Source organism: Xenopus laevis, chromosome 5S (assembly GCF_017654675.1).
Source record: "Xenopus laevis strain J_2021 chromosome 5S, Xenopus_laevis_v10.1, whole genome shotgun sequence".
Lineage (NCBI taxonomy): Eukaryota > Metazoa > Chordata > Amphibia > Anura > Pipidae > Xenopus > Xenopus laevis.
In genome coordinates this window covers 113,615,918-113,632,818 of record NC_054380.1, presented here as the reverse complement: position 1 = coordinate 113,632,818, position 16,901 = coordinate 113,615,918, and the positions used below count along the sequence as shown (strand labels likewise).

General features: G+C 39.1%; 1 protein-coding gene across 2 annotated transcripts in view; it reads right to left on the bottom strand.

The window, feature by feature from the left end:
• The window catches only part of LOC108718165 (vigilin), a 37,798-nt gene extending 21,253 nt beyond the window's left edge, over positions 1–16,545 (bottom strand). Inside the window, exons 1-5 of one of the 2 annotated variants that reach the window (XM_018265832.2) lie at positions 16,388–16,545; positions 5,475–5,541; positions 4,522–4,622; positions 4,282–4,436; positions 2,622–2,837 (exon numbers count right to left, since the gene is read on the bottom strand). In XM_018265832.2, coding sequence (XP_018121321.1) covers positions 2,622–2,837; positions 4,282–4,436; positions 4,522–4,597 — 447 coding nt within the window. In that variant the 5' untranslated portion in view covers positions 4,598–4,622; positions 5,475–5,541; positions 16,388–16,545. Of the gene's footprint in view, positions 1–2,621; positions 2,838–4,281; positions 4,437–4,521; positions 4,623–5,474; positions 5,542–15,932; positions 15,952–16,387 lie in introns of those variants that run through there. The other variant, XM_018265833.2, reaches the window with a different exon arrangement.
• Positions 16,546–16,901: the final 356 nt, after the last annotated feature.

The window sequence follows — 16,901 nt, the reverse complement described above, 5'->3', positions numbered from 1 at the left end:
ACATCCCATATATTCTTCTTTGTCAGTGCATTAGTCCCTGGAACATGTGTCCCAATCTAAGGGCAATGGCACAGAGGGGGATTTTGTGATGTTTGCACCCTAATACCTGCCAACATTTCCTTAATTGACAACATTTACAGCGTTCTTTAAAGGGGTTACAGCTTTAAATTAACTTTTAGTACAATGAGAGAGTGATATTCTGAGACAATTTGCAGTTGGTTTTCATTTTATTTTATTATGTGAGTTTTGAGTTATTTAGCAGCTCTGGTCACTAGGGTCCAAATTACCATAGCAACCATGCATTGATTTGGATAGGAGAGGGCTTGAATAGAAAGAGTAGCTATAGATTTGCAGCCTTACAGAGAATTTGTTTTTAGAAGGGGTCATTGACCCCAATTTGAAAGCTGGAAAGAGCACAAGAAGGCAAATCATTTAAAATTACAAAATAGAAAAAATGAAGGCCAACTGAAAAGTTGCTTAGCAGTGACCATTGTTTAACATACTAAAAGTTAACTTAAATGTGAACCACCCCTTTAGGGCTCAATGGGTAGATATTCCGCCTTACAGTGCTACGTCCTGATTTCAATTAAAGGGGTTGTTCACCTTATCTTTTAGTATGATGTAGAGCAGGAATCCCTAACCTTTTGAACCCGTGAGCAACATTCAGAAGTAAAGCGAGTTGGGGAGCAACACTAGCATTAAAAATGTTCTTGGGGTGCCATATAAGGGCTGTGATTGGCCATCTCCAAGCCTGGAATTCAAAAATAATGACCTGCTTTGAGGCCACTGGGAGCAACATCCAAGGGGTTGGAGAGCAACATGTTACTCATGAGCTACTGGTTGGGGATCACTGATGTAGAGAGTGATATTCCGAAACAAACTGCAATTGGTTTTCATTTTTTATTATTTGGGGTTTTTCCGTAAATTTGCTTTTTATTCAGCAGCTTTCCAGTTTGCTATTTTGGCAATCTGGTTGCTAGGGTGCAAATTACCCTAGCAACCATGCATTGGTCTGAATAAAAGACTGGAATATGAATAGGAGAGGGTCTGCATAGAAAGAGGAGTAATCAAAAGTAGCCATAACAATACATTTGTAGCCTTCCAGAGCAGATGGCAAATAATTCAAAAACTATACAAAACAAAAAATGAAGACCTATCAAAACGTTGCCTATGATTGGCCATTCTCTTGAAAAGAACAGGTGAACCACCCCTTTAGTTTGTCTCCACACTCCAGAAAACACAGAAAGGATGCAGAGTTAAACTTTTCCTAAATATTTCACATTATTTGATGCATAAACAAATATTTTCTAATATCTCATATGTGTTTTAAATCAATATTTTTGTATTTAAACATGTACTAGAAGCTGCCATTAGGTTTACTATAGCTACAATACTGTCCATGCGCTTTTACACATTCTGTACCACATGGCTTCCTTATTCCTAGCCTGTGCACAAAAGAAACCGCTTGCTGCAATTGCTCAGTAAAATCACAACTATCAATCACCATAAATATGATGGGCGGTTATAGCCTTGTGGCAGTGTTACTGGATCGCTAGACAAGTCACCCATGACATTGCCCCAACAGCACAATATAATTTTACAAGCCAGCATCCATCAATGTAACAGCACAAATAGTGCTCACTTACACCCACTCACAGGCATAAGGAAAGGATCTAAATGCTCAGTAATTCACGGTCAGTGCTGCAAGTTTAGCTTAAATTTTTCTTTACCATGCCAAAATGTATGTGTATGTGCATAACGTGCAATGTTTGTATTTATTTTTTGGGTTTTTTTTTTAACCAGTTCCTTGTTACTGCATGGCACTATGTTCTGGTCTTCTAACTAAATCACAGGAACTGTTAGGGGCAGATTTATCAAGGGTCAAATTGAAAGTTAGAATTTTCATTTTTTTTTTTTTTTTTTGGACAAAACGGACAAATTTCGACTAGGTAGTTATTCGATTTTTAAAAAAAAAAAAAAAAAATAATGTGGCCCTTTAAAAACTCGAATTCGACCATTCGCCACCTAAAACCTGCTGATTTGCTGTTTCAGTAAGTCATGGGAGACCATTTGGAGTGGTTTGCAGCCTTCCTGGCATTCAAGTTTTTCTCATCCCCAATGGTAGGCAATATCTAAATTTACTTGGTGAGAAATTGAGGCACTATTATATATAAAATTATATCTTCAGTATCCGCACTCCAATCAAGCAATCTCAGGGGTGCACGGCCAATTCTCAATCATATAATCAGAATTTGGAATAAAGCATTCCTGGGCCAGCACTTCCCTTAGTAAAACAAGTGTCATTTTATTTTACACACATCACAGTGCTCCAACGTTTTTTCGACTTGACATATGTGCCTTTTGAGCTGGGGGCTATATTCCAACAATTCTGGCCCTTTGGGTGGGCCTTATAGACTGCAGCAGTTGGTCAGTATTGTAAATTTTAGATGTTAACAGAAAACTGTTAAATTGATCCATCAGGGGCTCTTATTGCATCATCTTCACAAAAACACATTTCTCACTGCACCATACCCTTGGAGACACCAGGAATGCACCAAACCCACAATGATTCCAAGGTTATGGCTTTTTCTGTAGTCACACACAAACCACTATCCTCTTACCTGGGTCTGCAGTCGAGTCACTATCTCCTTCCGTGCCTTCATTACAGAGTCGTGTTTTCCAGATACCATGATGGATAAGCCTTGATCTTTTGACAGAGAAAGCTCCAGCTGAGCCCCAGTCTTCTGCATGATGTCCAGGCAGATTTTTGCCTGATCCCCCTCCCCAAACTGAGCCATGTCCTTGTACTTGCGCTCTTCCAGGGGAACATGAAACACCTAGATTGGGGCGGGGAAAAAAAAAAAAAAAATTAATTTACTGTTGTCTACCAAAACCAATACAGGACTACATTTCACCTCCACAATAGCAGTTTAGAGCAAGGAAGTTAAAGTAATCAACTTGATGAACTATAATTTCAATTGAATGTAGATCTACCGCAATATAGCTTAATCTCTCAAGTATGGGTTATACAGGGCCCTGACTACATCAGTAGGCCTAAATTATTTTAATAATGATCAATTATTATTTATAAGCACAAGTCACTTCATGTACATTAATTCATTTTTTAACTAATATAAAATTAATCACACCTGGTACTTTACAGAGGTTGGGTGAATTTGAATTGTTATTTAATCATTCTCCTTGGGTAAAAAAGCACAGAGCACTTTTTCCGAATATAAGAGAGAGACGTATTGAACAGTATTATTTATTCATTTTTAATTTACTGGTTTCAACAAACATACATTAATAAGTTAATCGTTTCAGTAGCAAATTATTTGGAAGCTTATTTTATCAATGTGGTAAAAGCTCAGAGCACTTTTTATTAATACAAGAGAGATTTATTAAGAAGCATCATTTATGCAGAATTCTTCATGTATTGGTTAAAACATACATGAATTAATAACCATGAATGAATGGAGTAGTAATTGATTTGGAGGGTTAATTAATTGGTTCAAATTAATTCATCTGTAATAATCACTATGTATGACTATTTCATGAAAATTTAAATAAGAATAGATCAATTTGTACAAATTGGGGAAAAACTGATTTTTTTTATTATTAGTATATTTTCATTATAGACATAATAACTTTATGTAATTAAACAGTTACCCAGAATTCAACCCTAAACTTAAAGAAACCCTACTCTACATAGACCCTCTTTCCTCCTCCCCCCAGCATAAGTGTTACCCCGGGCAAATTCCCTAACGTTTTACTTACCCTTCGGTGCAGATGCAGGCATCGGAGTTCACGGGCAACCATTTTCTTCTCTTCACAATTAGAGTGGCATGTCGGCGCATGCGCAGTTGCATCAACTTTGTTTCGCTACAACTCACGGAAATTGCAGAAGCACCAGTCTCATTCCGAAGATTACCGAAGCAGCTGAAGATGGCGCCCATGAACTCCGATGCCTGAATCTGGTCTGAGGGGTAAGTAAAACTTTAGGGGCATTTGCCTGGGGTAACACGCTAGGGGGAGGAGGGAGAGGGGTCTATGTAGGGTAGGGGTTTTTTAAGTTTAGGGTTGAATTCTCCTTTAAGGCCTCCACCAGAAGTATTGCTGCCTACTGACAAAGAGTATTACAAAAGCAGAGAAACGGCTTGTTCTATGCCAGGGCAAGATAGTGTCGTTAGACTTGCACCTACTCTTGACAAAGACAATAAAAAGCAATGGAAGAGTACCATTGTCGTATATAACCAAAAACCTACTTTGCTACCAACACACCTGAGTAATAATGGAAGACTTGATAGGCCGGATCTTGCTCCAAGCCCCAACAGGTTCAGCTTGAGTCTCATTTCCAACAGCTTTCTCTGGGAGGGGTGGGAATGCATCCTTGTAAGTAGGAGGGTCGGTCTCTTGCTCTGAGCCAATTGCTGCCACTACAATACGAAAACCAGAAATGTTAGACCTATTGAGAACCAAGACCCAATGAGATTATAATGAAAACAATGATATTACAATGACCTGCAACAGATGGCGCAGTTAGCCCACTGCGATGCTCATCAAAGCTTTCCTGGGTAAGAACCGCCACCGAGCTCATTGTCCCACGCAAATCCGTGTAACCACTGGAATAAAGTCAAAAAGCACATGCCAAAAAAACTTTAAACTTCTATTACAAAAAAGCAGTGGCGTATTTTTTTTTTCATTTCAATAGCTTTAAAGGGGTTGTTCAACTTTGAGATAACACTTAGTATGATGTAGAGCAGTGATCCCCAACCAGTAGCTCGTGAGCCAAATGTTGCTCTCCAACCCCTTGGATGTTGCTCCCAGTGACCTCAAAGCAAGTGTTTATTTTTGAATTCCAGACTTGGATGCAAGTTTTGGTTGTATAAAAACCAGGTGCACTGTCAAACAGAGCCTCAATGTAGGCTGACAATCGACATGGGGGCTACTAAATAGCCAATCACAGCACTTGTTTGGCACACCAAGAACATTTTTTATGCTTGTGTTGCTCCCCAACTTCTTTTACTCCTGAATGTTGCTCACAGGTTCAAAAGGTTGGGGATCCCTGATGTAGAGAGTGATATTCTGAGACAATTTGCAATTTGTTTTAATTTTTTATTATTGTAGGTTTTTGAGTTATTTAGTAGCTCTTCAATTTGCATCTTAACCAATCTGGTAACTAGGGTCCAAATTCCCCTAGCAACCAAGCATTGATTTGAATAAGAGACTGGAATATGAATAGGAGAGGCCTGAATAGAAGGATCAGTCATATAAATTAACAATACATTTGTAGCCTTACAGAGCATTTGTTTTTTAGAAGGTCATCAATGCCCATTCATAAAAAATGAATAATGAAAACCAATTGAAACGTTTCTTAGAATTGGCCGTTCTACAATGTAATAAAAGTTACATTAAAGGTGAAGCACCCCTTTAAGACCACAAATAACTATGGGTACCACACATTACCGACTTACCAGCTAAAGGGTCAAAAGCCAGAAAGTCCGTCCGGTTTGCTGAATGCTTCTGTCAGCCTGCCAGCTTCTAAAACGAGAAAATAGAAAATCCACAAAGTTTTTTTTTTTTTTGTTTTTTTTTTAAGAATACTATAAAACAGTTAAAACCAGCCTGTCACACCAAATGTTCACATACTTCTGCACAAAAAGTAGCAACCATGCTTAAAGGGATAATGTCATGGGAAAACAATGTTTTTTTTAAAAGAAAATGCATCAGTTAATAGTGCTGTTCTAGCAGAACTCTATACAGAAAGCAATTTCTCTAAAGACATTTAATTTTGAAAGCCAAAATGGGGCTAGACATATTGTCAGTCTCCCAGATGCCCCTAGTCATGTAACCTGTGCTCTGATAAACGCCAATCAGTCTTTATAACACTGCAAGTTGGAGTGATATGCCCCGCTTCCTTCTCACATATCCCCCCAGCAGCCCATCAACAGAACAATGGGAAGGTAACCAGATAACAGCTCCCTAACACACGATAACAGCTGCCTGGTAGATATAAGAATAGCACTCAATAGTAAAATCCAGGTCCCACTGCGACAGTTACATTGAGTAGGAGAGACAACAGCCTGCCAGAAAGCAGTTCCATCCTAAAGTGCTGGCTCTTTCTGAAATCACATGATCAGTCAAAATGACCTGAGATGGCTGCCTACACATCAATATTACAACTAAAAACAAAATACACTTGCTGGTTCAGGAATTAAATTTTATATTGTAGAGTGAATTATTTGCAGTTTAAACAGTGTAAAAATTCATGAAAGAATCCCTTTAAAGGGGACCCGTCACCCAAAAAAATTATTCAAAATCCTAATTTATCACATAAGTCAAGCAAAATGAACTTTAATTACACTATATAAATTATTTGAATCTTGCTTCCTTCAGTCTGGGAATTCACAATTATAACAAGCAGTCAGGAGCCATTTTGTGGACACTGTTATTAAGACAAGCCTTGTATCATCTCAGAATCTTGTTTGTGCACCAGAAGGGGGACCTGATGTTCATCCCCGTGCCCTGGTTACACAATTAAATGGTTAAGAGAATTGGGGAAATGTGTGGAGAGCAGTGACATCTAGAAAGTGCTGAATGGAAAGTGAAAGTAATTGTCTGCCCCGTCCTCTATGCCACTGGCATAGAGGAGTGGCAGACAATATTTGATTGACAGCTGAGATTTTTAAATGAGCTTACAACAGCTATGAATGCTTTAATAAAAAATAGAAATTGGATTTCATGTTTAATTTGAAAAGCACTTTTATTATACAGATTTGTGTGTCTGGGTCACAGGTCCACTTTAGACAAAACATGCCCCTTGCTCCCTTCAAGTTTAACACAAATCAGCAGCAAGATGCACATGGTTTGTAGCAATATACAGCTATGGGATCAGTTATCGGGAAACCAGTTATCTAAAAAGCTCTGACTTACGGATTGAAGGGTCATTTTCAATAGATTCCATTATATCAAATAATCCAAAATTTTTACAGCGATTTCCTTTTTCTCTGTAATAAAGACTAACTTGTACTTGATCCAAATCAAGATATAATTAAACCTTATTGGAAGCAAACCAGCTTCTTGGGTATATTTTATGTTTACGTGATGTTCTTGTAGATTTAAGGTACAAGGATCCAAATAAAGATTCATTATCCAGAAAAAATCCCAAGTCCAGAGCATTCTGGATAACAGGTCCCATACCTGTAATATGAATTAACTCAAAATTATCAAGCTGCCAGAAATTCAATACTTTAGCATCAACATTGAGAAGAAAATACAGTCAGTAAGGCCTTGTGCACATGGGTCATTCTGATAGAAATGAAGGAAAGAAGATGGCTTCATACTGACAGAGATAAGACTCCTGACACTGCATACCTACAGTCTAGTGTATTATTCATCTGCAAGGCAAGACAAATGAGGAGATGACACAAATGGTCACAGGGTCCATTACATGAGAAGATGACTCCAGCTGACTCATTTCATATTGCCCAAGGTCACTAAAGCTAAAGCAGGTATTTAAAATTGCCTGTGCTTGCTTTATCTTTAAGTAACTATGGGTTAGGTTTTAACCATGTACCATACAAATAAAAAAACATTTGGAATGGGGAAGACTTAGAAATAAGCTCATACATTACAGCAAATTGCACACAGATACAAGCCACATCTAGTGTTGCCACCTTTTCTAGAAAAAAAATACCGGCCTTCCTATTTTATCTTTTTTCCCTATTAATAACATTGGAATCAGTCATAATTTTTACTGGCCAGGCCAGTAAAATACCGGTCAGGTGCCAACCCTACCTGCATCACCAGTTCCCAAATACTAGGCTCATATGCTACCAAAACTGTAAAATCATTTGCCATTCTACCACTTCCCTGTGTCCTAGTTCCGAGGTTCTCAACTCTACAGTTGTGCCCAATGGCTTGCACTTCCAAACTGAAGTTTATAGGTCGAACTTGAGCCCAGTGCAAGGCTACCAGCCTTTATTCTGGTCTCCAACTCCAATTATGGATAGGGCAATCTCAGGACAATCCAGAAAAGCTGTGTCAGAAACTTTCAAATGGAAGTAGCTTTAAGAGCATCTTGCTTCTGCCTTAAAAGAAAAATCTATAATAGTTTATTTAATGGTTGTATTTGAAGCCAACAGGCATAAACACACCAAGTGGGCTCTCTTCTCATGGTATCTTTAGCTCATCTGCACAGTGGTCACTATTCCTGCATGATTCCTGCAAGGTGTTTGTATGTATTTCCCTGTGCTTGCCTGCTTTTCTTTCTCAGACACTCCTAAACAAAGGAAAAACGGGCCATAAAGTGTGTGAATGAGATAGGGACCTTAGAGTGCAATCAACACAGGGGCAGGGACTGAAGTTAACAATGCAGAATATATGTAAAACACTGTGGAATATATTGGTGCTATATAAATAATAGTTTGGGAATATCGGTACTGTGTTAAATCATGCGGATCATATAGCCTTGAGGCTTTGTATATTGGAATGCATATGCCAATACTTGCAACTTCTCAGTAACACAACGTGAGTGGCTGCAGAAAGACATTAAATTGTTAGCTCTTTGTGGCAGGGACATCCTACTGTGGCTCTTTCCACATGGCACTTAACCTCTGTATGTTCATCCATATTAATCATAATTGCTTTCCCTTCCTGTGTGTATATTTCCTATACAGGTATGGGATCAGTTATCCGGAAACCAGTGATCTAGAAAGCTCAGAATTACGGAAAGCCCATCTCCCATAGACTCGATTTTATCTAAACAATCCTATTGTTTAAAAATGATTTCCTTTTTCTCTGTAATAATAAAGCAGTACATTGTACTTCATCCAAACTAAGATATAATAAATCCTCACTGGAAGCAGAACCAGTCTATTGGGTTTATTTAATGTTTACATGATATTCTAGTAAACTTAAGGTATGAAGATCCAAATTACAGAAAGATTCCTCAACCGAAAAACCGCTGGTCCCGAGCATTCTGGATAACAGTTCCCATACCTTTAATGAGAATCAGTGAGACATATCCTGGTACTGCTTTAGCTAAAAGGTATATACATACATTCAAACTAGCAGAACATGAACGTAAGTAGCAAGACAAACCAATGCAGGCAGTAGCAGAGGTCCTACATGAATGTTTGAATGGACAGTGTCTAATCCAGGTTACAGAAAGACTTCTCACCCGGAAAACGCCAAGTCCTAAGAATTCTGCATAACAGGTCCCATACCTGTACTTACACAAGTGATAGGAAAGTGGATTTCCTTCAGTTGCAGGATTACAATCATCATTTTCTACCCCAGAGCATCACAACCATGTTCTAGAGCAGTTCAAATGGTGAAATCATAAAGGAGAATGAGTGCGCGTAATGAATAAAGTATTCCCTTTAGTTAGTTCATAGCTTGCAACATCTCTGCTTAATGGCAGCTCCACCATTTCTGAAATGATCTGAAACAGATGTGAGGAGGCAGCTGACAATTCAGTCATGTTAACGCCTTCCACGTCTAAACTATTCATGCAATGACCGGTTCAAACTATTCAGGCACCACAATTCAAACAAAATAATAAGAACCCCCAAAATAAAATGTAGGGGAAAATACTGTACAGTTAAATAAAACGGAATTAAATAAAAAAAGTATAGTAAAATCCAGAGCGAATAAAATCTGGATGAACAAGTCAGTGTATCAGAGTATTTTTATCCCTTAATGGGCACAAATGCAGATGTGCTTGTGTCTCTCTAGGGCAGGTGCAGTCTCTGGGGTTTCAGCAGGTTCTGCTCATAGAAGTCCCTCGCTCCTGCACAAAGATCAACAAACTCCAGCAGAGGAACTCTATGCACGGGCCTGACCTGAAAGGAAACCCCTGGAACAACTGGTGGACTAACTGCTCGTAATGAAAAATGTGGGATTCATTGTAATGCAAGAAGAAGCAATTTGATGGCCATTACACAACTTGCTTTGAGTGCCTGCAAAAGTGAACAGTTTAAGGTAAGGACACACTGAGTTTCAGGGAGATTTAGTCGCCCGGTGACTAATCGTCTCTTTTTTGGGGAGACTAATCTCCCCAAACTGCTTTCTCGTGTCTTCCGCCTGCTACAAAAAAAAATGCCTGTGGCATGGCACTTGCGTTGCTTCGTTTTCCGAAGTCGCCCGAAGTTTCCTCGTGAGGCAACTTCGGAAAATGAAGTGCCGCGAGTGCCATGCCGCAGACGTTTTTTCTTTTTTCAAATCAGAAGGTGGAGAAGCCACATGAAGAGTTTTACGGATTGAAGAAAACAACATTGCACCTTATTTTAATTCATTTTACCTTTTGAAGCAATCACTACAAGCACCTTGTTGGACTTGATTATAATTTAAATTTTATTCTGTAGATAGCACTTTGTAGAAATCACTATAGCACTTTAGAACACACAAGAAACATCTCTGCATAGACTTTCTATAGTTCAAGACACACACAGATTAGTGATGTAACACTTTGGTGACTGTACTGAATATTAGCAATATTGCACTAGGTTCTGTTATTTGTTTTTTGTTTTTTTCACAGCCCGTGGCACTGATCTATAATTGTATTTTGACTATGTGAAAGAGAGCCTCTTCTGACTACTTCTTAATTGCCATTGCACCCTTGTATCTGATGACAATATCTGCATGTTTGTTACCAGTTTCAGTAGCAGCTCCAATTAAGGGAAGCATTTAACAGGAGCCACATTTTGCCTGAATTATGGGGCAACACCATTAACTGAAACTCCATAAATACTGGTGATCACTGGTCGGAGTCACGATTTTCCCCTTTTTGTCATCAGTTAAAGCAGAAGCAGTGATCTTTGTGCAGCTCCCAACCTCATCTTCTGTCAGGTGATAACAGTTTTCCCAAGCACGGAAACCTATGGATCTTGTCCCATGAGAAAAGCCCACTATATAGTACGGCAATATAAAAGCCCACTATATAGTATGGCAATATAAAAGCCCACTATATAGTATGGCAATATAAAAGCCCACTATATAGTATGGCAATATAAAAGCCCACTATATAGTATGGCAATATAAAAGCCCACTATATAGTATGGCAATGTAAAAGCCCACTATATAGTATGGCAATGTAAAAGCCCACTATATAGTATGGCAATGTAAAAGCCCACTATATAGTATGGCAATATAAAAGCCCACTATATAGTATGGCAATGTAAAAGCCCACTATATAGTATGGCAATGTAAAAGCCCACTACATAGTATGGCAATGTAAAAGCCCACTACATAGTATGGCAATATAAAAGCCCACTATATAGTATAGTAATATAAAAGCCCACTATATAGTATAGCAATATAAACGCCCACTATATAGTATAGCAATAATAAAAGCCCACTATATAGTATAGTAATATAGAAGCCCAATATATAGTATAGCAATATAAAAGCCCAATATACAGTATAGTAATAAAAAAGCCCAATATATAGTATAGTAATATAAAAGCCCAATATATAGTATAGTAAAGCCCAATATTTAGTAAACGCTAAACAAGAATATTGGTAGAAATGCTGCATTTTATACACAGAGCTTAACGCACAAGCCCTAAGGTTAACCATCCTTATAACAGGAATGACCCAGGCCTTCAAAATTGTCACAGGTGGTATCCATATTGGATTTTGATAGGAGTGTCAGTGACATGTAAACGCTTAGTGTGGTCTGGGTCTTATAGGTTCACCTTTCATAAATGCTAATGCTACAGGGCTGACTATTAAATACTGATGCAGCTCATTGGTTAGAGGTTCCATTTAATGTCTATCTGAATCAATTATATTGTGACTATAAAATAAATATTATATATAGTGAGTCGTGATAACTGATGGGTGTTCTACTGCGATGGGAGCATCTTTGGAGCATAGATGTTTGGCACTAAAGGGATGTGGTCATCACTGCCTTGTACAGAAACTCAATAAGTTTTGCATCTCTACCATATGTTGTTACGCTTTAGTTCACCTTTAAAGAAGGGGCCAGCATGAAGACGTTTTGAGGGTCAATACTTACTTACTATCTTGGATATCTCTGGAAGTATTGTACACAGACTTATAACCAAGTTCTTACTTATATATCTATCCATGATGGAAGGGGAGGGGGCAACCAACTACTGCACCGAAAAGGGGCAACAATTGTACCTTCCAATTTCTTGAAATGATCAAGCATTGAAACTACATGGCCAAAAATGTTCTTTTGTGCAGTACAAACTTATTTGCACACACCACGTAGAATATATATTCTAACACATACAGAAACTTATTTAGTGTGCTTGATATATGGGAAGTGCTCTTCTCCAACAGGAAATAAGTAAAACTTTACATTAAAGGCCAACGTAATTTGTGTTGAAAACCGAGCATGCACTGGTGTGACAGCAGGGAAAGGCAGCAGGTGGGTTCTCAGCTGGAGGAGTTGGTGGACGGGCCAGAAAACAGGGTTAAGGCCGAAGTTTATGCTTAGCAGGGACAGGCCCCTCCATACTGCCACCTCAGCACAGCCTGTATTACCGGTGTGGGGGAGGGGTAACTTAAAGGGCCAGCTCTCTGCCAGCTCAGCAGAGAAAGTAGTAGTGCTGTCTGAAGAACTCTTACTATGCATCTGCCTTAAGAGTTTGTTAAATGCAGTGATAACATTGTCTTGTACAGAAAATGCAATAATTCAGGAAAATAGAAAAAGTAAACTTTAAAGTCCAGGTATCCATTACATGTATATCTAGAAAGATTCTTCAACGTCAGAAGTAGTAGCCAGACTTACAGCCGACCAGACAAAAGCTGAAAAGAACCTGGAGTTCCAATAAAAATCTACAGTGACTAACCTGGGATTTTGGATTTAGTTCTTTAAACAAGCAGCTATACCATAAAACTACTATTCCCGGTGATAAACATGGGGCTGTTTCAGAAATCTTCAAGACAAGATAGAGACCACAAAAAGCAAATTGAAACGCTAGCAGGAGTATTACAAAAGAACTAAGCTGCGAATCATTCCAGGTATAGAATTCATAAGTTGCTTTCACTTGACAATACATAGTGACTTTAATCTGAACCCTACTAAATGCCATCAGCTGAATACAAAACAGAAAAGTCCAATAAATATGCAGAATGAAAAGCTTAGTCCAAATCAGCAGCATGCAAATAGCACCTTTCGATCGGCTTTGCTGTGGCTACTAAGCACCGCTGTCAACATAAAAGGCACAGAGAAAAATACAGTTAAAAGCTTTTGGCTAATACAAAAGCACTGATACATCTGTGCTTTTGTAATAAACACAAAAACCTTCAGCATAGCTCCCTATTCAAGATGCAGTGTTATGAATAAAACAGCAAAGAATAAGCAGTTGTTACTACAGATGGGGCTGCATGGCACAGCTACAATAACTTTTAGCCAGCGACTGTCCCAAAGGAACTTCTCAATGCTGCCAAATAATATACTTTACTTGCCCATAAAATGTATGCATATGCCAGGTTGGGATCCTCCATTATCCTATGGAATTACATGAGTAGTGTAGTAGTAGTCGCAGCAGTAGTATGCCCCACTGTGATAATGCTCTTAGCACTAGATTATTTTTCCACAGCATGTAGGAATTCTATGACTAAAAGGCAAGCACTGGGATCAAGCACTTACATTTTATGCAACGGTGACATTTGTAACAAATCTAGTTTAGATACAGTCTGTCACAAAACATTACTGGAAAAGGTGCACAGTACTATGAGATAATTATGTTCTGAAGGACTGGTACCCAATCCAGAAAAGGACAGTAAAACTAATTAACAAGTCACTGCACGTCAGAACACTTCATGCAATGTGGGTGCTAGCAACCAGTGTTTACTATGCATGATTTGCCACTCTGAAACCAAGTGTTTTTCCCCAATCCACTAAAACGACATATATATTTTTACAAATAAGGGGAAAAAAAGCCATACCCATAAAACACTAGTTATTTAGAATGATTGGGAGCTAGAGTTCTTTGTATAAGGGTTGTTTTCAGCAATGAAGTCTAATAAAAAAAAATATTATATAAACCAATATTATTTTTTTGCCACTTATATTGAACGTAATTAGGACCAATCACAGGCTTTTTTTTTTTTTTTTTTTTTAAACTGCATTTATTTTATTGAAATGACTTTGCAGTCAGCCTTCCTGTACTTCTATGGTTTCCAGATAAGGGATCCCCTACCTGTATTACAGTACAAAATACTCTTGACAGATAAGTGAGCTTCAGTTCCATGCAAAAGTTATGTTCTCCAACTACAAAACACACTGTTTAGGAACAATGGGAAGATGACAACCTAGCACAGTACAGTCTCAATAAGGCCCTGAAAGGATGTGTATGCCCCCCGGCCTGATCAAAGGCTCTATATTCTTCATTGTATAACATAATTTTATAAAATCAGGCACTTAATTGTGGCATTTTAAAAAAAATACATTGACCCTGTTCATCTACCTATGCAGTGCTGGATATACACCTATAGCTGGGATTAGGAAAATGTCGCCTCCCCTCTGCTAACTGATACTCCTCCCTCCTAAGGCCTTTCCATGTCAACGTCACCACTTGAAACCCAAGTTAAACCTCTGCTTCTGGTTAGGTATAATGCTTAACACCTTGGGTGCTGGTATATACAAGTCAGCTAGGCAAAGTAATAAGCAGAGAACGAATACTCCTGCTAAAGAAAAAATAAAGTGTAACAGCCTGAGACTGGTCAGCAGCTACTGGTCACCGTCTAAACAGCTACCAATCACTAGCCACTAAACGGGTAGAAACCCCTGATTCACAGCAATCCCTGGAATATTTTAGAAGTAATGTAAAGAGAGCCGTAAGTTTCTAAAACAACTCAGATTTGTATAAATTCAGGCAGCATACTTATTGTAGCTAAAACCACGTTCATAATTCTTATACATCACTGAAATATTTTCCACTAACCTTAAACCACTGGCAGGGTTACAAATACTGGTACTCATTTACAAATAGTAGGCAATTTGGCACAGGGGCAGTAACCCATAGCAACCAGAACTTTGACATCTGAGAAAACTTTTTAAAAACGACTTACTCACTGATTGCTATGGACAACTCTGGTGGTGCAAAACTGCTTAGCATTCACAAATTCGCCCCAAGTATCTGTTACGGTCAGGCCACACTGGGCATTTGGGGAGATTTGGTCGCCTGGCAACGAATCGCCTCGTCTTTGCAGCGACCAATCTCCCCAAACGCCTTCCCTCACTCTGCACCAGCTAAAATGAAAAAAACGCTGGCGCTAATCACACGCGCCGATTCGTTTTCAAAAGTCGCCGAAGTTTCCTCGTGAGGCAACTTCGGAAACAAACCATCACGTGTGATTGGCGCTGGCGTTTTTTTTTTTCATTTTAGCTGGCGCAAAGTGAGGGGAGGCGTTTGGGGAGATTGGTCGCCAGGTGACCAAATCTCCCCAAAATGCCCAGTGTGGCCTTACCCTAAACCCTGCCAGTGGTTCAAGGTTAGTTGGGAATCCCACAGTTTTATCTCAGAACCACGAACATTTAACACAATCATTAATGAAACCACAGAATTAGCCAGGGTTTAGGGTAAGTATAGACAAAGTAAACTTTAAAAATGGTAAACTATAGAGATATCACGCCTACTCTTCCTATTTGTGGCCTGTGTCTTTATAAGCAAGCAAAGTCTTAAAGTCGAGCACTGAAGCCACGTAAGTATTCAAATAAATTAAGAATTTAGAACATTTCTCCATCACAGTGGCCTGGCTTAGATAAAACAGTATCAGGTCAGTGCCAAGGTTGAACTTGCCAGCCGGCTCGGAAAACATACAAGCTCCCTGCTTAAAAATGTAACCAGCAGACAACAGGTTAAAAAGCATATCCATCATGTGAATAGTTTAGAGACCACTGAAGCAGCCCCCAAGCCTGGGGATCAGTCAATGAATAAAGAAATAATCACCTTCATTCTCCTTCATACAGTTATCTTGTTCTGGTTAGAAAACACGTCATTATTGGTACATTTAAAGGGGAGGCAAAAGATGACACTTCAATCAGACAAGCAGGTAACAGCAGTTGTGCCTGAACTACAACTCCCAGCATTCCACAGTAGCCATAAGCTGACGTGTCCTGTTAAAAAGGCAACGCAGCCTGTGTTTGGAAGCCACGGGGTTTAGGGTTCCAGGCATCTAATTGATCTTAATAATGCCGCTTCCCCTCAAACAGCTCACAGCACGCACTCTATCCCCATTTTATTCCACGTAGGCAGGAGCCATTGCCCTCCCACAATCCGCACATGTGACTCTCCCTCTTGCTACAGCTAATAGCCGCATTCCAGCCTTTCCTAGAAAGGTTCTTAGTATCCTCCCAAAAAACCCGGTTTATCCCGGTGCCCCTTATGCGCATATTAACACTTACTCCGTGTCCCAATCCGCTGACTGCCGGGGAAAGCAACACCCGCCTCCTCAGCTTCTTGTATAGAATGTCGCTAGACCTATCACTTAGAGCAACGTCATTGGCCGCGACACGTCAGCCTGGAGATGGAGAAGGATCGTAACGCAAGGGACAGGAAACGGAAATGCGTATAAGGGAGGGGAGCAGGAAATGCGTCTTTTTTCAATGAAAACTTTATAGAGGTGGTGCAACCAGCAGTAAATGCAGTTTTAAAGGAGACATAAAAAAAACCTAATTTTGTAGGCAATATGGTGTTGCTTTTACATGGTGGTAAAAATTAATATTATCTTTAAAAATAGCCCATTTATTGGAGCTCCCTATATAGATGTTCTCTGGTCCCTGTTCATGTTTCAAATAAGGGTAGGGTTGCCACCTGGCTGATATTTTACTGGCCAGTAAAATTGATTGTTGATCCCAATGTTATTATTAGGGAAAAAAGATAAACAGGAAGGCCAGTATTTTTTTCCAGAAAAGGTGG